At 28.8% G+C, this 23,559-nt stretch overlaps 3 protein-coding genes across 3 annotated transcripts; 1 reads left to right on the top strand and 2 right to left on the bottom strand.

Annotated features, from left to right (window-relative positions):
* Positions 1-18,759, top strand: LOC141913387 (uncharacterized). The gene is made up of 2 exons (XM_074804892.1): positions 1-78; positions 18,334-18,759. The coding sequence occupies exons 1-2, from the start codon at positions 15-17 to the stop codon at positions 18,621-18,623; spliced, it is 354 nt and encodes a 117-aa protein (XP_074660993.1). The 5' UTR covers positions 1-14; the 3' UTR covers positions 18,624-18,759.
* A 226-nt stretch (positions 18,760-18,985) lies between these two features.
* LOC141912892 (cytochrome P450 2J4-like) lies at positions 18,986-22,439 on the bottom strand. Its single transcript, XM_074804314.1, has 4 exons — positions 22,391-22,439; positions 21,314-21,832; positions 19,756-20,199; positions 18,986-19,336 (listed from the first exon to the last, which is right to left on the bottom strand). The coding sequence occupies exons 2-4, from the start codon at positions 21,756-21,758 to the stop codon at positions 19,155-19,157; spliced, it is 1,071 nt and encodes a 356-aa protein (XP_074660415.1). The 5' UTR covers positions 21,759-21,832; positions 22,391-22,439; the 3' UTR covers positions 18,986-19,154.
* On the bottom strand, positions 21,869-22,882 carry LOC141913008 (cytochrome P450 2L1-like). Its single transcript, XM_074804447.1, has 3 exons — positions 22,729-22,882; positions 22,156-22,344; positions 21,869-21,936 (listed from the first exon to the last, which is right to left on the bottom strand). The coding sequence occupies exons 1-3, from the start codon at positions 22,880-22,882 to the stop codon at positions 21,869-21,871; spliced, it is 411 nt and encodes a 136-aa protein (XP_074660548.1).
* Positions 22,883-23,559: the final 677 nt, after the last annotated feature.

Genomic DNA, 23,559 nt, shown 5'->3' on the forward strand with positions numbered 1-23,559 from the left:
TAGCAACTGGTATAATGACTGTGGCAATATGCCTCGTACTGTTTTGTAACTGTGTGAAACGATTCAACAAAAATAGAGGTATATCTGTTTATTTACATATCGCTTCCGCTAGACAATATGGCTACATTCATAAAATCCCCACCATGACGTCACTTAAGCCCAATGCACACGGTGCATGGAAACACGGAAAATGGTGATACAAATACATTGTTTCTGATCGTTTCCCTGTTCCCGTTTAGGCAAAACGCAGGGAAACACGGGAATAGGGGACACAAACATGTTTCCAATCGTTTCCCTGTTCCCGTTTAGGCAAAACGCACGTACGACGCAGGGAAACACGGGAATAGGGGACAAAAACATGTTTCCAATCGTTTCCCTGTCGGTTCGTGAAACAACGTTTCCGACATGAAAAATGTTTGATTCCGTCTTTCTGTGCAGGTTCCGTATTTCTCTGCGTGTCGTTTGGCTTGCAATTTATAATTGCTAATCGTCTTCTAGTGTCCCCAGATTCGAACCGATTAAAGCTGACGAATCACGACGATAAGCAATTAATTCGATCGGGGATTTCTAAGGCAGCCATTCCGGGAAGGTATACATACAGTCCTATCGTCCGAGCAGCGTTCACCGTCAAATTGATATTGTTCGAGCAAAAAGCCCATAGAAAGCGCGGACATTTTTTTAAACCAAAACGTCTCGATAAACTGGCCGTAAATTTAGTAGGAGCATTCTAGAACGTGTGAATATTATGAATGTGTCATGTGATCTCCCTTACATGTGGAGAAAGGGTCCTTCATCTCTGAAGATATCCCGTGCCGATGGAGGCCACTGGAAACAGAATTGTAGTAGCAAGCAAAAAAGTGACAATAACAAATTGATTGCAGCAAATGCCTGAAATACGTTTTTTTGGGTTTTCCGGGGACCACGTGATTGTTTTCAACCGATGAAATCGTCGCTGGACCAGTTCAATCAGATACCAATCAGCTTGCGAAAAATCATCAAGATACAAGCAGTAAACACTGAGTAAAATCGTGCGCCGTTACCGCTTTTCATGATATGGATATCATTACTGATGGTAACGTGTAATTGATGACGTATCAAAACCGATCGAAAGCACGTTGATTTGAACTCGTGTTTCGCTCCACGACGCTATAGGCGTTATACACGATATACGATATTCACCAAAAGCTGACATTTATTTGAAACTACACGTAGAAAGCACACTCGCGTATACATCGATCGCTACGACTTCGCTAGCTCGGTAGCGAAATATGTAGCAACGCCGGATTTATTCTGATCTTTTGGGTTCAAGTCTAGTGCTGTACTAACTGGGGCTTTGTGCCTGAATGAATGGTACCGTTATATTGCGAGTCTATAATTAGAATTCCTGCTGACTGATTGGCTGAAATTTAAGTCTGCTTCCGTTTGGCCCTCTATAAATATTTCCACACCGGTTTATCGCCGTTCCATTTCCATTAGTTTATACAATGATTGACTACCACTTTCTCCACGGCGACACTATTTGGTACATAGTTTCGTATCAATATATATATCGTAATCCGTTCTGAATTATTGGCCTGTTTTATTATAATGAAACAAGTCATTTTATTATAATGAAACAAGTCATTAATACAATTTGAGTAATTAGAAAAGTAGGGTTTCAGATCAGAGGACGAGAGGACGAGACACCACTCATCACCACAAGTAATTTTTTTTTTCCTACTCATCACCACAAGTAATTTTTTTTCCTTATAAATGGGGGAGAATGAACACCAGCCAGAAAACAATAATGTTAATAAAAATCAATATTATTGCACATATTGTAAAAAATATGTTGATACATCTAATAAAACACGACATGAAAAAACTGCAAATCATATAAAAAATGTAATAGATTTTGAAACTCCAGAAAATTCTAATGAAAGAAAAGAACGATTAGAAAATATGAATGTGAATGAAATAAAATGTGAAGTTTGTAACGAATTTATAGTAAAAAGGAATTATAATAGACATCTCGAATCACAAAAACATTATAAAAATTTAAATAAAAATGTTTTAGGATTAGAATATTTTGATAATAAACCTCAACAAGTAAAAGAATCAACTTCAAAAACAAAATCTATTTCAAATAAACCTTACATGGAAAATGTTAGAAATTATATTGATTCACTAGAAATAAAAGATACAATTGAAATCTTAGAAACATTACATAGTAAAATTGGTCCTGCAGCTATTATATTTAGATTTTTTAAAGGTACAACAATAGAAGATTATAGTAAATTTAATGAAATAATAGAAAAAATACTAGATTTGATAACAGATGTTGAATATCCAAAAATAAGTATCTCTGGGAAAGTAAGTTTTATAAAGTCAGAAGAAAAAATGGATTATAATATTCAAACACACTCTGAAGAAATAATTTCAAAAACACAAATAAAAGAGAAGTTAGAAAAAATATTAAATGAATTTAAACGTCATATTGAAGAAAGATATTTTGAGGGTTCTGGCTTAACATTGAATGAAATTATATATTTAGATTTAAATGTTTATAATACAAAAAGGAATAAAACATCAAAAAGTAATAAAATGTTTAAAAATGATTCAAACTTTATAACAGAAAAAGATATGAAAGCATCAAGTTATATCAAATTACCATTTATAACAAAAGCAGTAATAAATATTCAAAATGAAGATAATAAATGTTTTCTATGGTCAATTATTAGTTGCTTACATCCAACACAGGAAAATGTTTGTAGAATAACAGATTATCGGAAATATGAAACATTATATAAAATTGATCAATATCCAGTAACTATAAAAATGATTCCTAAAATAGAAAAAGTTAATAATTTAAAAATAAATGTATTTGAATTAATGCAATTACCAAAGACAAAAGGTGAAAATATTAAAGATTATACATTGGAAGCTTTATATTTAACAGAATATTATGATGATGAAAATGCTGTAGATTTGTTATATTACAAAAAAGATGAAAATGAACATTATATGTGGTTAAAACAAATTGATTTATTCTTTAGAACAGAAAGTGATCATCATAATAAAATTTATCTATGTAGAAAATGTTTATCTAAATTTATGACTGAGAATACATTATTAAAACATAAAGAATTATGTGATAATAAAGATTTTTGTAAATTAATAATGCCAACAGAAAAAGATTATAAATTGAAATTTACTAATTATAAATTTAAAAATATTGTTCCATTTGTAATTTATGGGGATTTTGAATCGTTGAATAAAGAATTAACTAATCAAGATAGAAAAGAAATATATAACAAAAAGCAATTATTAAAATCAATGGATAAAGGAAATGAATTAAATGAAGACACAATACAAGACCCACCAATTATAAATACAATTAAAAAAGTTCATCAAAGAGCTGCTGCTTATGGAATTTACATCAAATCAAATTATCCCGAATTATATGAAAGTCAATATATTTCTTTTAGAGGTGAAAATGTAGTTAATGATTTTTGTGATAAAATGATTGAATTAGAAAGTGATTTTACAAAATTATTAAACAAAAATAAAAGAATAGTTATGACAAAAGAAGATGAAATTGATTTTAATTATGCAACTCATTGTTGTTACTGTGAAAAACGTTTTTATTCATTTGATAAAAAAGTTAGAGATCATGATCATTTAAATTCAAAATATCGTGGAGCTGCTCATGAAGATTGTAATTTACAAGCTAAAAAAGTAAATTTCGTACCAATATTATTTCATAATTTATCAGGATATGATACCCATCTATTTATAAAACAATTATCGGGAAAATTGGGTGCAATTAATCAAGAAATAGAAGAATATAATGCTATGAATGAAGCAAATGTAAGAAAATATGATTTTAAACTATTAGCTAAAACATCTGAAAATTATATTTCATTTCAATTTGGTTGCATTAGATTTTTAGATTCTTATAGATTTCTAGCAAGTTCATTAGATAATTTATCAAAATCATTAGTTGATAATGATTTTATTATAACTCGATATTATTATCCAAATGAACAAGATTTTAAATTATTGAGATATAAAGGCGCAATTCCTTATTCATTTTATAAAACACATGATGATTTTAATGTAACAGAATTATTAAAAGATCAATTTTATGATCAATTAAAAGAGGAGTATGTGAAAGACGAAGTTTTTAATAGAACATTAAATATTTGGAACCATTTTAAGATGAAAAATCATGGTGAATTAGTTGATTTATATTTAAAATCAGATGTTATGATATTGGCAGATATATTTGAAAAATTTAGAGAAGTTAATTTGAATCATTTTAATGTTGATCCTTGTTATTGTTATTCTAGTCCTGGTTTAACCTGGCAATGTGGTTTAAAATATACAAATGTAGAATTAGATTTATTAAAAGAACCAGATATGGTTTTATTATTTGAAAAATCAATTAGAGGTGGAATTAGTGGTGTTATGGGAGATAGGTATTTTAAAGCAAATGATGAATATAAATTATTATATATTGACGCCAATAATTTATATGGTTGGGCAATGATGCAACCTCAACCATACAAAAATTTTATATTAACAGAAGTTGAAAATGATGATAAAACTGATTGGGAAAGCGCAATTACGAGTTTAAAAGATGAAGCACCAATTGGTTATTTCTTTGTAGTTGATTTGGAATATCCCGAAAATATTAAATTTAAAACAAGAAACTTGCCATATTGCCCCGAACATTTAGCCGTAGATGATAGTTATTTAAGTGAATACCAGAAGAAAGTAAAACCGAAAGATCATGTTTTTACGGAAAAATTAATACTTACTCAAAATAATAAATACAATTATATTGTTCATTATAGAATGTTAAAATTTTATCTAAAACAAGGAATGAAATTAAAGAAAGTACATAGATATATTGAATTTAATCAATCGAAGTGGTTAGAAAAATATATAGATTTCAATACTCAACAGAGAACCATATCAAAAACAGATTTTGAAAAAGATTTCTTCAAATTGATGAACAATAGTTTTTATGGTAAAACATGTGAAAATATTAGAAATAGAAATGATATTGAATTAGTAAATAATTCTGAAAGATTAAGACATTTACAATCAAGTCCTAGACATTTAGGAAATAAAAGATTTGAAGATTATTTAACAGCAGTTAAATTAAAAAGAACATCAATGAAATTTAATAAACCTATATTTATTGGTTCGACTGTTTTAGAAGTATCAAAATTATTAATGTATGATTTTTATTATAATGTTTTACAACCACTTTTTGGAGAAAAACATATAGAAATATTATATTTTGATTCTGTAACAGCTGACACCCCAATATTATTAAAATATAATAACCAAATATTAATTAGAAGAATTTCAGAAATAATTTCAAAACAAAATGAATGTTATATTTCATATGGTGAAAAAGAATTAATACAAATAAATGGATTAATGGATGTTTGGACAAGAAATGGATGGAAAAAATTAAAGAATATTATTAGACATAAAACAAATAAGAAAATCTATAGAGTTAGAACTAAATTAGGGTTTGTAGATGTTACAGAAGACCATAGTTTAATTAAACAAAATGGTGATGAAATAAAACCAACTGATATAAAAATTGGAGATGAATTATTACACAACAGATTTTACCCAAGAATGAATCATATGTCATTTGATGAAATAATTGATAATATTTATAATATAGAACCCGAAACATTGGAAGAAAAAGAATATTTTATCAAAGGATTTTTCATGGGTGATGGTTCAGCAGGTATGTATAAATATGTTAGTGGAACTAAATATTGTTGGTATTTATGCAATCAAGACTTAAAATTATTAGAAAGAATAAAGAAATTCTGTGAAGAAGTTTATCCAAATAAAACATTTAGAATCATGGATGTTATGAAATCAACAGCAGTTTATAGAATACTTGTAAATAATCCTAAAGATTTTGCTATAGAATATAATGATGAATTCTATATTCATGCAATAGTGAAAAGTAATACTTCAACAAAAGAAAAGATAGTTCCAGATTATGTATTAAATGCAAAAAATAATTTAAGAAAATGGTTCTTCATTGGATTCTATGCTGCAGATGGTTCAAAAAGTTTCAAAAACCGCAAAAACAATATCTTTAGCTCAAAAAGGAAAAGTTGCTATATCAGGATTGAATATATTATGCAGTTCATTAGGATTTAATATGAATATTGGATTGATTAAATCTAAACCAAATTGCTTTAATTTAAGCCATGTAGAAAATGAGTTAACAGAAGAAGTTAAAGATTTATTTGAAATATATAACCCAACAGATTATGTTTATGATTTATCAACTGAAGATGGTACATTTAACAGTGGATTTCCATTAATAGCGGCCAATACGGATGCCTACATACTAAAAATCAAGACAAATAACATAACAAAAGACTTAAAAACATTAAAACATCATTTTGATTTTAGCAATTATCCTAAAGATCATGAACTATTTAGCAATGATAATAAAAAGATTCCTGGTAAATTTAAAGATGAATTAGGAGGTGATGAAATGATTGAATTTGTTGGGATAAGAAGTAAAATGTATTCATATAAAACTAAAGATCATGAATCTAAAAAGTTAAAAGGAATAACAAAACATGTGGTTGATAAACATATAGAATTTCAAGATTATATAAAGTGTTTATATAAATCAATTGTAATGAAACACAAAATGAATTGTTTAAGATCAGAAAATCATGAAATGTACATAAATGAAATTGAAAAAACTAGTTTAAATCCATTTGATGATAAAAGGCATATTTTAGATGATGGTATAAAAACATTACCTTATGGCCATTAAAACATAAAATCAATATCATCAAACTCGAAATCACTATTGGCTTCTTCATTTTCATTTAATTGTTCAGGTTCTTCTTCAATTCCATTTTTCTCATTTAAATAAATTTCTATCTTGTTCCACATTTCATCTCGCTCTCTTTGTTTCTTTTTGTTTGTTAATTCATCAAATGGAATTATAATATCTAGGTTTAAATAATTTACAATCTTATTTAAAAAGAATTCATAATTTATTGAATCTGTTATTCTATTTTCCAAATGATACATTAATATTTGTTTAAATATTTTTTTTATATTTTCCATATCTTCTTCTGTTAATTTAGGTTTTTCATAATAATCGTTAAATAATAAATATAAATACATTTTCTTTTGTTTTGTGTTAAATGTTGACGGAATAATTGTTTTTATAATATCTTTTTTAGTTATTTCACCATTTTTATTTTCTATTATTTTCATTTTTTCAAGCCATTGCATATATTCTGGTGTATGATCTTCTATAGAAAATATTTTAAAAATTTCATCTAGATAATTTAATTTTGGTTCTATGAGAAAATCTCTAGTTTTTTCTTCACCCCATAAATTCTTTTGCCATCCACATTCAACACAAAATAACACAGCACCTTCTTGTCTTAAGGTCGCATAACTACATTGTGGGCATTTTCGTTTATAATTTATTGGTAATAGATCTTCATTAAGCTCTTGGTATTTTCTTACGTTTTCTTTATGTTTTATTGTTCTATTATGTAGATTTGAATTACTTGTTGTAATAATCAATTTACAATATTTACAATAATATGTTTTTCTTGTTAATTCATTATATTGTTTTTCTAACTTTTCAACTGTTTCTTTATTATCTGGTAACGTTTTCTCATATTTTATTTTTTCTAATAAATTATTTTTTCTTTCATTGAATTCAGTTTCAAATTTATTAGAAATTTTATCTATATGTGCTTTACGAAATTGATGATTCTCCCAATCTTCTATATTTTCAGGGTTATATTTTATTCGACAAGGCTCACAGAAATGATCTTTTATATTATCCTTATCATAGAATAAGAAAGGTCTTTTCCAAATAACTTCAGGTTCAACTTCGGCAGATTTACTATCAACATTAGCCGTTGCGCCATTAATTCTACACTTCTCTGAATGTTTTTTAACATAATTTCTTGAGAATAATTTATTACATTTTGGGCAGTTTATTTTAGGGGGTTTATAATTTTCATCATGTTTTTTCATATGTCGAGCCATATTACTTTTTCTTAGAAGTTCACCACAAATTTCGCATGCTATCTTCTCATCCATTTATTAAGGAAAAATTTTATTAAAATTAATTTTTAGTGATGAGCGGTAATTTTTTTATGTTATAAATAATGGTAGAATTAAAAGAATACAGAATATTTGTAGATTCTAGAAGGCTTACAAATTATAAATCTCATAATTTATTAATACAATTAGATAGAGAATTTAAGAATTGTGTTGATTTAAAATTAGTAAATATTAGTTTATGTAATTCTTTTTACAATGTAACGGATAAAAGTCTTGAACATTTAATTTTTTCAATCTTTTATAAAAAAAGGAATAAATGGTTTTTTATATATTTAAAACCAGGATTATATAATTTAAATACATTAGCACAAGAAATTAATAGAAAAGCTCGAGCTAAATTAGGAAGTGATTCTGGATTTAATATTAGAATTTTAAAAAGTGCTAGTTCTAATAAAATAAAGATTAGGTTAGACGAACAATTTAAATTTACAGTAAGAAAACCTTTAGGTAAACTGTTAGGAATTGCCCCTGATATTGTTACAGCATACGCAGAAGGTAAATCAAACTTAATGCCTTTTACACATTTTTATATTTATTGTAATTTAATCGATCCTACAAAAACATTCGAAGCAACTAAAGATATAACTTGTAATTCTGGTTTACTAAACATTTTACCATTGAAGAATGTTAAAGAATTTGGAACGCAAATAAATTATAATTTAACAGAATGTGATTTCAAACCTTGTATTCCTCAATTTAATAATTTTGAATTAGAAATAAGAAATCATAATGGATACTTAATTGATTTGAATAACTTTCCTGTAATTTATGAATTAGTTATAAGATGTAAAGAGTAATTTTTCACCTATATAAATGAATATAACTGTTGGACCGAGTATATGTTTTGGTTTTGATTTTAAACGTGAGAAAGAAATGAAATTTAACATTAATGATGTAATAACACATATCAAAAATATTACATTTTCTAATGAAACAACATTTGAGTATGAAACAACAATAGATAAAGAAACTTTTAATGTAGAAAAGATTACTAATTTAATTAGAGAATCTTTAAGATTTTATGAATTAGATGAAGATTTTATCATCGATGATATTAAAAAAATAATAATTGAAATATATACAAATGAAACTAGTAATGAAATAAATGTTGAATTAATCATAAATAAGTTAACTAAATATTTTGATGATAGTAATTTTTTTGATTAATAAATGAGTGATAATAAGTGGATAATAACTGGATTATATAATGGAGCATTACTATCAGTTGGAACTGTTGGTTATTCAATGGTATTAAAAAAAGTATTCAAAATGGGAAGTGTTAATGTTGATAGATTTGATATAAATGATATTTTAAAGTTAACGTTAGCAATTACTTTATCTAATTTAACAATTGATTATTTGGAAAAACAAAAATATATTCCTCCCATATAAATGCATAATTTTTTTGCTAAATAAATGGCTTCTGCAATTATAACTATTATAGGATCGGCAATTGTTAACGCTTTAGCATTTACAGGTGGTGGTTATTTATTTAAACATATTGATAAAAATAGTTCATTAGGAGAACAAAGAAGACATAACTTAGCGTTAGAGAAATATAATAAAGATGCAGAAGAATATAGAGAAAAGAGACAAAACTATATGGATTACATCAATAAAGAATTATATGATCAGAAGATTTCACATAGAGATTTTCAATCAGTCGATGATGCAATGAGTTTATATAACGCAGTAACAAATAAAGAAAAATTACATCTATACAAACCTAAATTATCAGATTATTATTCCCCAAGTAAAGAACAACAGAAATATGAAATAATATGGATTTTAGGTGGAACAGTTATTGTTATATTTATTGCTTATAAGTTTACTAATTAGTAATTTTTATTCTAAATAAATGGAAGATAAAGTTGATAGTATTGATATTATTCCTCATGATATAAATAAAACTAAATTAAAAACATATTTAGAAAAACAAATATTAGAATTTGAAAGTGACTTAAAGATAAAAAAGAAAAAATATTTAAAAAGTAAAATTATATATTATTTGATTATCAGTGGTTCGGTTACAATTAGTTCTGTAATAACATTTCTAGCAATATTCAGTCCATTAACACCTTTAGCTATATCAATTGGTGTATTAGGATTAAGTTCAAGTGTTTTAACTGGTATAAGTTCAAAATTAAATATAAAAAGTAATAAAGAAAAAATAAAATCTAATATAAAAGAAATTAATAAATTAAAGAACACACTAGATTATATAATAAGTTTAAATGGTCATATAACAGTTGAAGAACAAGATAAATTATTAAAAGAATTAATAAATTATTAATTTTTTAATTATATAAATGGTAGATAGTTTTCCAAAAGCTTTCCGATATAATAAATCAATTAAATATAATATTCCAGCAATAGATTTTAATAAAGATATTACATATAGAAATGAAGTTTTAAATTCATTAATTGATTTATATATTTATGTTACTGAAACTAATAATTTTAATGCAAAGATGGAAAATATATTTCATGTATATTTAATTAATTTTAAAAAATTGAAAGATGAAAAACAATGGTTATTAAAATCTAATATGAAGTATTGGCAGAACCAATTAAATTTTGCTGTTTATTGTGCAACAACAGGATGTGGAATAAGTTGGAATGATCATTTGAATAATTCTAAATATAAACTAATTCAAAGTTTATTTAGATTTCATACATACTTTCAAATCAGAATAATATTAAATGAATTAGAGTGCGCTTTACCAGGATCTAGATATTTTAAAGAATTGGATAATAATATTAATTTATCTAAGTTTTATAAAATTTGCAATGAATTTAATATAGATATAAATAATTCTGATTTTAGAATAAAAATTGGAACAATAAGATCACTTCCTTGCCCTAGAAAGATTGCAGAATATTGTGCACTTCCCATACCATCTAATAGTTTTTATAATATCTATAATAATAAATTAGGTTATGGTAAAATAGAAACAAAGGATTTAGAAACATTCAATTTCAATAAATTACCAAAATTTTATGATAATTTAAAACAAGAAAACAATAATGGTTGGGTATATTTTATTTTAGAGAATAGTGAAGGTTTTACTAAATCAGGTATAGAAAGAATAAATCAATCTATTAGAACTTATTTGATTTGTATTTTAGGTGCGCAAGTTGAAACAAGATCCCCAATAATTGGAAATTTGAATACATCATTCGATACACAAAAACAATTTAAAGTTTTATTTGAAGATTCAATTCATAATGATAAAAATAGATCGATTCCAGAAAACATTATAAGATATCAAAATTATTTAGATAAATCTCATGTAAGACTTAATTATTGTATAGGCCCTAATCTATTAATTATTTCTAATGATTTAGTATTAAAGATGGGAAATATAATTGGTTATAATAATCTAATTAAAACTGCAACAATAAATAATTCATTTGGATTAAATGATATAAATAAAAAGATTATTACTGCTCCAAAATTAATGGAAGGTGAAAAAAATAAAAAACATATTCAATCAACAGAAACTAAAACTAAGAATATTAAATTAAATAATGATTCTAAAACAAAAGATTACAATACATCAGAAAATATTAGAACTGATAATATTCAACATGATATAATTAAACTAAATGATGATAATAAATCACATGAAAATACTAAATTAGCTATAACTTGTATAGGAATTGTTATAGGAGGAATATTATATTTTAAATTTTAATTTTTTTATTATATAAATGGATGTAGAAGGTGGAGAAGATATTGGAATGGATCCTTTTGATGAACCTAACATAACTGATGAACAACCACCTGATTTTGATGAAACAAGTTTTAATGATGGTAATGAACCAGAATATAACAATAATTTAAATATGCCTGATTATATTAAAAATGCTGAATCACAATTAAATCCTGAAAATTTAGACCCAGATTTAGTAAAACAAGATTTAGATAATTTAAACAAAATACCTAAATTAGAAGATTTAATTGAAAAATCTAATTTTAACATAAATGATGAAGACGTTGCACTTTTAGCAGATCAATTAAAATTTTTAGATAATGGTAAATGTTATTATCGTTTGAAAGGTGATTATTATATTGATGTCACTTATAAAAATAATAAAAATAAAATATTATCAGAATCAACTTTAGAAAAATTAAAACCAGATAGAATTAAAATAATAAGTAATAGTAATGAAATAACTGATGTTACACAAAAAGAAATAGATGATAATATAGATGTATTTAAACAAAGAATTAATGAATTATTTGAAATAATCAAAAAGAAATCAGAAACAACTTCTGAACAGAATATAACTTCCAAAAATAGTAAACATAGATCAAATAAAGTTCCAATTGAAAAACTTTTACCGAATGGATTACTTGATGCAACAGATCAAGAATTAGAAGATTTAGATATATTTTCTGATAAAGCAATTAGAGAAATTATTAGTATAAGACTTGCATCTGATAAAATTGCACATAATAAAAGTATAAGAGATTTTAAAATTAGAACTTTAGAAAAAGAATTAACTGATAAAAATAAAGAAATAGAACAACTAAAGTCTGATTTAGATCATCAAGTAATTGATGAAATAGAATATAGGCAAAAAGAATTACGTTTAGAAAAAGAAAAAGATGATTTAGAATATAACATAGAATTACAAAAAGAAGAAATTAAATTATTGTTAAAATCATATGATTATAATATTAATAGATTAAAAGTTATTTTTAAAGATTTGTTGATTAAACCAAATTCTGAAATATCACTAAAAGACAGAATAAGATTATTATTTAAATTAGAAGGAATAACAATTCTTTCAATTCTAACAGCTGTAACTATGTTATTTACAACAATTGGTTTAGCTATATCAAATGCTTTAAAATCTACTCCCACTCCCAATAAACCAGATAAACCTCCAGGCAATAATTCTATACAAGATAAAGTTAAGGATGGTTTAAAGAAATTAGCAAAATATTTATGGGAACTATCTAAAAAATCTGCTGCAGCTTTACCAGGAGTTATTGCTTCAATTGTTGGTTTTATATTGAAATCTGCAGGAAACATTATTAACTTTGCTGCTGAACATATTATTTTATTTTTAATTACAGTTGTAAGTGCTATTATTTTTGGGTTAGTAAATATGATATCAAAAAATATTAAGTAAACCATGATTAAAAATAAATAATTAATTTTTTTGTTAAATAAATGAGTGGGAGTTATATAAGTCCTTCGAAGAATCATAGAATATCTAATGCTATTAAAGCAGAGAGATCACATCATATAATTACTCATAACCCTTCTAATATTAATCCCGATGAAACTTTATACGTTAGAATCCCTCGATTAACACAAAATACTTTTTATGTTCCAAACAGTATTTATTTATCAGCCGATATAAAAGTAACTGGCCATGATAACAATTATGTTGTTGATAATGTTGGAAGATATTTGATTAAAAAGTTAACAATAAAGATTGGTCCGGAAACAGTTTTCTCATTAGATGATTATAATTTATTTATGCATTATAAAGATTTATGGTTAACTAAAGAAAATAGAAATAATATGATATTTCAAGGCATCCAATCGGAAAACCATAATAAATTAAGATCTGAAGCCAATAATGCAGTAGTAACTCGTGCCACAGATAATTTGATTAAAAAGATTTATGGAAGCAAATATAAAATTCCATTAGACTTTGAATTGATAAATAATAATGCACCTTTATATAAATACGCAATTCAAGAAGATATTATATTTGAGATAACATTTGCTCCTGTAAATGAAATTGTATTATCTAGCGTTGTTAAAGATATGGGTTATAAATTATCGAATATATGTTTAGAATATAACACAGTAACTAATGAAAATATTGCTAGCACAATTCAAACTCAATACAATCAAGGATTTTCATTATTATATGATTATATTGATAAATTTAAAACTGTAACTATTAATGCAAATGATGAAATAATTAATGAGAATATTAACTTTCCTAGAAGATCTATTAAAGGTATATTAATATTTTTTACTATTGCAACATATTCTAATGGTGCAATAAATGTTGATAATTATTATAATCCTGAAATAACAAAAGTAGAAATAACTATCGAAGGTATAGCGAATAAAATATTTTGTCAAGGAATGAGAATGATTGATCAATGGCCAGAAATTAGAAAACATTTTATGAATGAAAAAGTGAAATCATTTGAAAATTGTAACATTAATCAAATTGATTATTATACTGGTAATAAATATGCATTATGGTTAGATTTTAGAACAACTGAAGATAACTTATTACATGGTTCTGGAAAAAAACTACAAAATACAAAAGATGGAATACAATTATTCATGAAAAAGAATAAAGGAATCAAAAATTTTAAAATGCACATTTATATTATATCTGACGCGCAATTAAATATTGTAAATTCACAATTAGATAGTATTCAATATTAGAAATATAAAGTTAAAATTAAGCGTATATAAATGGGAGGTAAAAAATCTCCTAATACTAAAGAACAATATTTAAGAAATTTATATTACAACCCTGAGAGTTCGGTTGCTTATTCTTCTACTAAAAATATATGGCGTAAAGTAAAACAAGATAAATTAGATAAGATAATCCCACACAATTTAATTAAATATAAAGATATAAATGAATTTATGTTAGAACAACCAACGTATACAACACATAAAAAAATTGTTAGAAAATATGAAACTCGTAAAACTATGGTAAGTTATGTAGATCAACAGTGGCAAGGAGATTTAATTGATATGAAAAATGTTAAGAAAGATAATGATGATTATTGGTGGTTATTGAATATAATTGATATTTTTAGTCGTTATGTATGGAGTTTCCCACTTTATAGAAAAGATGCTGTACAAACATCAAATGTTTTAAGAAAATTTCTTTCGGATGATAAACTAAAACCAGAAAAAATACAATTTGATGATGGAAAAGAATTTGATAATTCACTTGTTCATGAACTCTTAGATAATCATAATATTAAATATTTTTCAACAAAATCAGATAAAAAAGCAGCAGTTGTTGAACGATTTAATAGAACATTAAGAACAAGAATGTGGAAATATTTTACAGCAAATAATACTTTTAAATGGATTGATGTTATACCAAAATTGATAGAAGGATATAATAATTCTTATCATTCTTCTATTGGAATGAAACCTATTGATGCTAGAAAATCTGAAAATGCTGAAATTGTTTGGAATAATTTATATGGAGCATTTCTTATAGATGATTTTGGTGAACCTAAATTTAAAGTTGGTCAAAATGTTAGAATTTCTAAGTATAAAAAGATATTTGATAAAGGATACGATCGAAATTTTACTAGAGAAATATATAGAATAAAAAAGGTAATAACAACAAAACCATATGTCTATAAATTAGAAGATTTAGATGGTGAAGAAGTTGATGGCTACTTTTACGAAGAAGAATTAAGTTTAACTACTGAAAATCTAGAACAAGAATATAAAATTGAAAAAGTATTAAAAACAAAAACTATTAAAAGAAAAAAATATTCTTTAGTAAAATGGGTTGGATGGCCAGATAAATTTAATGAATGGATATTATCAAGTAAAATTAAAAATATATAAATGAATAAGGAATTATTCATATTTGAGCCTCATAATATGTTAATTTCTGGTGTAACAAATTGTGGAAAAACTTATTTTATATTACATTTATTAGAAACTGTTTATGAAAACTATTTTGATAATATAGTATTATTTTGTCCAACATATGAATTTAATCAAACTTATGATAGAAATATTACTAGGAATAATAAATTTATTATATTAGATCCTAAAACAGTAAAAGAAAATTTAGATAATTGTATTAAAATAGCAATTGATATTTATAAAGGATCAAATACATTATTTATCATAGATGATTGTGCAAATTTACATGATTCTAAAATTAGAGAAAGTGAGTTATGTTATTTAGCTTTCTCTGGGAGACATTTTGGGATAACAACTTGGGTTTTAAATCAAAAATATAATTCAATTGTTAAAGACTTTAGAGAAAACATTAGATTTCTAGTTTTATTCTACAATAAAGATAGAAAATCAATGAAAAATGCACTTGAGGAAAATGATATTATTCCACATGATTTACATAATGAATATATGGATGAGTTGAAAAATATTAAAAGATCAAAATTACTATTTAGATTACAACACCCATTTAAATATGAATTTATTTAAATTCAATTAGTTTGTTAATCTAGTTGAATTCTAGTTATTGGTAGTTGTAACAAAAATCAAATAGATTTAACAATATTTTAACTAGCTTGTTAATCTATTTTAATTCTAGTTACATTCTAATTGAATTCTAGTTGTTAATAGTTGAAACAAAAAATCAACTAAATTTAACAAGAAATAAATAAAAACAACAATATTTCAACTAGCTTGTTAATCTAGTTGAATTCTAGTTACATTCTAGTTAAATTCTAGTTGCAACATCACACAATTAATTTTTTTGTTATATAAATGGTAGGTGAAAAGAAAATAAAATCTAAAAATGGTGATGTTCCAATTGAAAAAACTTTAGATAATTTAGGAATAACAGAAACAAAATTAACTCCAGATGATGGTGCTTTAAATAATGTTACAACAAATAATAATTATGAATATTATCTTTATTGTAAACATCAATTAGAAATATTAATAGCATCTGGAAAATGTAAAAATTTTGTCGGTAAAAATTTAACTTATAATGAATTAGACACAATGAAATCAGATGAAATTATTAAATTATTTAAGATTTATGAAGCCGCGAGAACAGCTAGAATTAATGACGCGATATCAGAAAAAGTAGTAAAAGGTTATAGTAAATTATGTAATTATATACTACCAATTGAAGATGAAAATAGATTATATTCCGATTTAAAAAATGATTATTTAGTTATGACTGAATTAAATAAATGGATTGGATATTTATCATTTCAATTAGGTGGATTTATGACATTATTATCAACTGGAGTTATAACATTTTCAAATATTGAAAGTAAAAATATTTCTATAATAAATGAGCGAGGTGAAAGAAGTGAAGGAATTACCTGTGAAGAAAAAACCGAGAACTCAGAAACAAATTGAATGGTCTCGGCAATTAGGAATTAAATCACAAGAATATAAAAAAGCTGTAAAAGAAAAAATAAGTAATAAAAATGTTAATAAAAATGGTGAAAATATTGTTATTTCTACTCCTTCTAATGATAGAATATTTGATAAATGTCTATATTTTACAGTTGGATTTGTAATTGTATTCATTTTGATTGGGTGTAATTGGTATAAGAAATCAAATAAAATTCATGATATTAATAATTCTGAACCAACTGCTATCAAAAATGAAAGTACTTCTGAAATTCCAAAAATTGATAATAAAAAAAATGGATTAATATTTTAGAAAAAAAGCAAAAAAAAATAATTTTTTTAAATTAATTGAATATTAATTGAATATCTCACTACTTTTGTCTATCTATGTGGAGCAATTAAATTGTCCAGATAAGTCATTTCGGATTCTAGATATTCATTATTTTTATTAATTTATTTTTTTTAAAATTTAATCAACAATTTCTAAATCATGATGACCGTCTTCATTTTTTCCATGATATATTATTTTAAATCCTACTAAATCTTTCAATTCCTCCGTACTCAATGAAACCCATTTATCGGGTAAAAACACTTTAAATTCTCGCGATGTACTAACATTACAGTAGCTTAAATTAGCTGATACTTTCTCTCCATATTTAGTTTTTATCTTTTCTAATTTCAATATTTTATGTTCAATTTCTTTTGTAACATCAACTAACTTTTTTATTTCAAATTGTTTTTTTGCTGGTTTTATTCTGTTATTTATTGTTGCTAAGAATGCTTTTCTATCTCCCATTTATAAGGAAAAAAAATTACTTGTGGTGATGAGTAGGAAAAAAAAAATTACTTGTGGTGATGAGTGGTGTCTCGTCCTCTCGTCCTCTGATCTGAAACCCTACTTTTCTAATTACTAATTTGGGTTTAAGACTACTAGAGACCCTGCAGTGCAAGTCATCAGGCTGTACTTAGAAATTGGATACCGGCAACGCTACTGAAGGGAGCGAGAACTCAGCGGACCCATTAAGGCAATGGGCGCCATGTGCTTGTGCCATTGCGCAATGCATTAAACTTTTCTTATATCCTTAGATTTTGTTATTGATTTCAGAGAAATCGGAAGGCCAGGAACAGAACGGACGAATCCTCTATTATCCCGGTGCGTTATCGGCAGGCGAACACCTAGGTCAGCGGCAGTTTTTTGACTTGCACGAATGCAATCCGTCACCTCTACCTCAAAGATATCCGGGCGAGTACGTTCCGCCGGTGCCGTTGTCCAGCGTCGCCGGTCAACAGTGCGAGCTGCCGCTTCTCTGGGATTACGGGCAAATCGACGGCCCGGGCGCCAAACAAACACTTCCGTTACACTCACGCGCGAGCGACGAAGCACCAATCACGTGACCAGGCTCTTCCCGAATATCAGCGTTAAGAACTCACGACGATGACGTCAGCGAGAATTGGAAAAATGGGGCCGACGATAATTATTACTAGACGATAGGGTGTCGGTGATCGTTGAAGGGACATTTCATTCAAATAAAAAGGCAACATATCTTTGGATAAATTTGTGCGATAGATGGCGTTTGTTTATATATCGTGACGTGATGAAAATGAAATAATAATCAACTGTTATATACTGTATCTTTGTATGCTGAAAAACGTATTTCTCTGCCACCGACAATCCTCGAAGAAAAAGCCACAACAACTTAAAGAAACTATTTTATTATTTAACCGTTTTAATATGTATATTATATGTATATATCTCTATTTACTTTATGAATTACTCTGAAATCGTCGTGTATTCGTCGTTGTTATCGTGAGAATTATATCTTTGTTTAATACATAGATTTAACGTCATTTACGAATTAAACCCAACATTGAGATGTATCAAGCGAAAATAATATTTTTTTGTTTCCGTTAAATAAGTTCCCGGGATCAACGCGAGGTGGCGCACACCTTGTAATGATAGAAGGGTTTTGCGATCATGCCGTGGGTTCTATCCAGCGGTGGAAGCGCTTCGTTCTTCGGGTTTTCGAAGTTGAACAACTGCAGCAGACGCGTGAAGAACAAGAACATTTCCATTCTCGCCAAGCCTTCTCCCAAACAAGCTCGTTTACCTAATAATAGTAATACAATATACATTGAATTTACTTCTTTCGATATTACATCGCTTGAGATCGTGGTCACGTGATATTGTAGAAATATTCAAGATTTTCTACCAGTAGACGCCACAAGTTACATAGTTAAAAGATATTCTAGCTAGTTTTGGCAAAGTATGTGGCTATAAACTGTCCATATGTATATTAAAAGTTTTTTCTTCATGAAATAGGGGATTGTCAATCTTATTTATCTGATTGAGTGCCTAATTTTGATTTGATATGATTTGAATTCTGTGTCCCTTTACAAACCCACCACACCCACCACACCCACCACACCGAGGCAGGAGGTTTTAATCGATAGGTCAAAAACTTTGGATTGAAAAATTTGCATTCTCATTCGATGGATGTTTCGTCGCTTTTATTTAAGATAGACCTACCGACGCAGAAGGCGATCATGTTTTGCGTGTTGGTAAGCTTGCCGTTCTCGTCGAGGAAGTTTTCGGGATCGAAATCGTTCGGCCGTTTGAACAGGGCCGGGTCTCTGTGCGCCGCGTAAATGTTGCCGAACACGAAGGCGTTTTTCGGAATCGTGTACCCTCGGAACGTGACGTCGCGTTCCGTATTCGTGTGCGGTATCGCCATCGAGACGATCGACGAATGCCGGAAGATTTCGTTGATGACGGCGTCCGTGTACGGCAGACTGGTGCGGTCGCGTCCGGTCGGCACTCGCTCGCGTCCGATTACTTCGTCGATTTCGGCTTGAACCTTTCTCTGTATGTCCGGGAAGTGCATCATATACAGGATACCCCAGCGAAGAGAGGTGGCCGTCGTCTCAGATCCAGCGATAAACATGTCGTAGATCATCCAATTTAACTGGGCCTCTGAAAAAGTGATCGTAGTATGATGATAATTGGAGGGTTGTGGAGGAGCCGTGTTAACCTGATGTCGAATCGGTAAAATGCAATGTGACAAAATTGCTTTCGAAACTTCGACCAGGTCGAAACGTCGAATCAATGAATTATTAGTTATAAAGGAAACTTTTCGGACTCATCGTTCTCGTTTTATTAGTGTCGGATTCTCTATATATCGTCACAACACGGAGAACATAGCGTTTTACCATTGTTTATGTACATTGATGGCTAACCTGATTTCATCAAAAGAACGACCTTTCGCTACTAGAGTATCTTTGATGAAGCTATAAACTCGAAAGCGCGTACCTTTATCAACATTAAGTTAACCTCCAAAAAGCCATTCTTTGCGTTAACCGATGATAATTGGTTACTTCGATAAAATCGATGGACCACTATCTGTACGTGCTGTCGAGATACTATGGAAATCTCACCCTAAGATTTAAAACAGTCAGAAATGTTTCCTTGAGCTCATAATTCATTCATATTTCGACTATATCCTGATGTATATTCATCCTCTGGACCCAGTTCCACAGTGTTCCGAGTTAAGATTTCGATTTGACTCCGAGTTAAAACATTGAAAATGAATTAGCAACTCAGAGTTAACTCTAACTCACAACTGTGGAACCGAACCCTGGTCATGAAGGGCAGTGTATTATTTCTATAGGCACCCCTCATTTCAATAGTTCTAAAAAAATCGGGCACCACTAAAACTAATGTGTCTGATGGTTTGGATAAAGTTGCATAAAGGTAAAAACAACTGAAAGTACATCAGACCTCAGGACACACTGGTTTAACAAACAACGGTAATAGAAAGATAAGATTTACTAGATGTTAAGGTCTTAACTGATATGCGACTAGATAATAGAAATATCACGATCAGTTTGACAAGATAAAGAGAACCTCCAGCTTTCCTTGTCAAATGGTATTGTCAATACCATTCCGCATTATTTCATTGTTAATTCTTGTCTACTTGAAACGAGGCGTAGGCCTGAACGTTGTCCCTAAATTCTAGAATTCATAAGCGAAGGTCAATACTTAGTTTCCTAAAGATAATTTGATCAACCTTTTTGGTTTATCTACAAACCTGTAAACGTGCTGTCCGGTTTGTCGGCAGTGCGGGCGATCTCAGCCAAATAAGCGTCGATGAAATCACGAATTTCATTCCCGTCGAACGTGCGCTTGTGTTCTTCGACGACCTTCTTCAAGAAGGCGCCCACGTGGTGATAGTTGGTGTGGATGATTTTCTCCGTCGAAGTCTGAATCGGCAGATACTGCAGGACCTTGAAGTGGTGCAACGGCGACGTGATGGACGCTGCGCGCACGTTTTCCTCGAAGCGGTCCTGCAAGTCGATGAATTCGGCGTTCGTGTACTCGTACCTCTGCCCGAGCGCGGTTTGACACATGACGTTAGCGACGGCCACGTTGATGATTTTTTCGAGGTCGTACGGTTTACCGTTATGTTTGCGAATGTCTTCGACGACGTACTCGAGCTCTTCGCGGATGTTTTCGTCCATTTTCATTTTTCCCATGCCGAAATTTCTGAGCACGGTCAGGGCAAAACGGCGCTGGTCTTTCCACAGGCTGCCGTCCGATGCCAACACACCTGTAACGCAAAATAGATTGTAAATATGTAAGATTATTAGTGATTAGTGAGTTTTCGGGCTAGCAAAGCAAAGAATGGCATGGCATGGCATGGCATAGCATAGCCTAGCATATAGCATAGAATGGAGCATAGCATAGAGTATACCATAGAATAGAGGATTGCTTAAAGTAAAGGATAGAGTAGAGCATAGAGTAAAGGATAGCTAGAATATAGTATAGCATTGCATTAAGATAGAATAGAGTATAGCATAGCATAGCATAGCATAGCATAAGTATATTCTATGATTTTTTTATATGTCTCTATCACAGACCTGTGATACTTACCGTTTCCTTGCGTAAGAACCCGTTTGAAATACAAATCAGGACGGGCGGTTAGCTCGTCACCGGCGAAAGCTTCCTTTATCATATCTTGTTTCAGTAGGAATACCATTACGTTGCTTCCCACTTTCAAACTGATGATATCCGAACCGAGTTGCTTCGAAAGCTTCATGACATATTTGGTCATATCGGGCTCTGGATAAAAAATTGAACATTAAGTTATTTGAGAATTAGGCCTTACCGAATACACGTTCTCTCTATCATTGCCACCGCCCGACGATAGGCAAAACCACAAGTTACTAAACCGTAATCTGTATCTGTTTTTAGGGCAGACTATATATTTAATTTTACTTGCAGAACCTGAGTGGAAAACTGTGTGGTGGGCTTAATGTCTCTTTACGTCAGCTTAACATTCAATAAGTTGCTAGACTAACTTCAGGGGAGTTTTCGCTGGTTTTTAGTCGTTTATTGAAGTATTTTACCGGCTTCAAAACATCTATTCTGCGTAGGCTTGTTCACTCATGAATATTTTATTGTAATAGAAGAAAAAAGCGATGAAATTTCGATGTATCGACTCACCAACTTGCAACATGTTTCCAATGATCGGCCATCCTTTGATGGTTGGAGGTAGACCGGATTTACCGCCACCCAGTATCAGATAGACTACCAGTACAGCTAGCACACACGCGAGAACAATTTGAGAATGTTCGACTATGAGCTCCAAGAGGGCCATCTCGAAATCTTAAGCGTCAAGCCTGTTCAAAGAAGAAAAAACGTTCGAAAACTAGCAATAACGTAGCACCCACAAAACGAATGAAGAATGAAAATCCGACAGTTGATGATTATTGTGTGTATAGTTTACTAGCTGACTGTTTTGGGATCTATCTAAATCCCATGAGACAATAATGAAACTATAGCCTAATGATGTTAATAACTTTATGCACTGAGCAGAATACCTCAGTTCATTCGTCGCCGATTTGATTCTTTATCGTCAAATTTAATACATATGAAAACTACGGATTGAAAATTACAATACACCAAAGACAAGTAAATAGTTTGAAAACGTTTTCAGAACACACCCACCTTGTTGAATCCAGATCTACTTCGAACGACCGCTTTCACCGTGTCCTGTCTATGTCTTATACGCTAAGACATGCAATAAGGACGAAGTCCTGTCCAGTTATGGCTATCGCAGATGAAATCGGAATCGCAGATAGTCTTTCCGGTCAAGAGTTCAAAGAGCAGAGCCGATTATTGACATTGTTTTATAGAAATTAGTGCATAGAATTGTGCAAACGGTATGTTCAGGGTGAAAGGTTGTTACATGTACAACGTTTATAACAATTTTTAAGACTTCCGAGGCTGCAACGTTTATAACAATTTTTAAGACTTCCGAGGCTGCAATATTCT

Source organism: Tubulanus polymorphus, chromosome 11, assembly GCF_964204645.1.
Source record: "Tubulanus polymorphus chromosome 11, tnTubPoly1.2, whole genome shotgun sequence".
Taxonomy (NCBI): domain Eukaryota; kingdom Metazoa; phylum Nemertea; class Palaeonemertea; order Tubulaniformes; family Tubulanidae; genus Tubulanus; species Tubulanus polymorphus.

Coding starts and splice junctions, on each gene's coding strand:
- LOC141913387 (XM_074804892.1), top strand. CDS start 15: ATGACTGTGGCAATATGCCTCGTACTGTTTTGTAACTGTGTGAAACGA. Junction 79..18,333: donor ACGATTCAACAAAAATAGAG/GTATATCTGTTT, acceptor TATTGATTTCAG/AGAAATCGGAAGGCCAGGAA.
- LOC141912892 (XM_074804314.1), bottom strand. CDS start 21,758: ATGGGAAAAATGAAAATGGACGAAAACATCCGCGAAGAGCTCGAGTAC. Junction 20,200..21,313: donor ACCGGACAGCACGTTTACAG/GTTTGTAGATAA, acceptor TCACTTTTTCAG/AGGCCCAGTTAAATTGGATG. Junction 19,337..19,755: donor CATGATCGCCTTCTGCGTCG/GTAGGTCTATCT, acceptor TACTATTATTAG/GTAAACGAGCTTGTTTGGGA.
- LOC141913008 (XM_074804447.1), bottom strand. CDS start 22,882: ATGGCCCTCTTGGAGCTCATAGTCGAACATTCTCAAATTGTTCTCGCG. Junction 22,345..22,728: donor TGGAAACATGTTGCAAGTTG/GTGAGTCGATAC, acceptor TTTTTTATCCAG/AGCCCGATATGACCAAATAT. Junction 21,937..22,155: donor GGTTCTTACGCAAGGAAACG/GTAAGTATCACA, acceptor GCTATATGCTAG/GCTATGCTATGCCATGCCAT.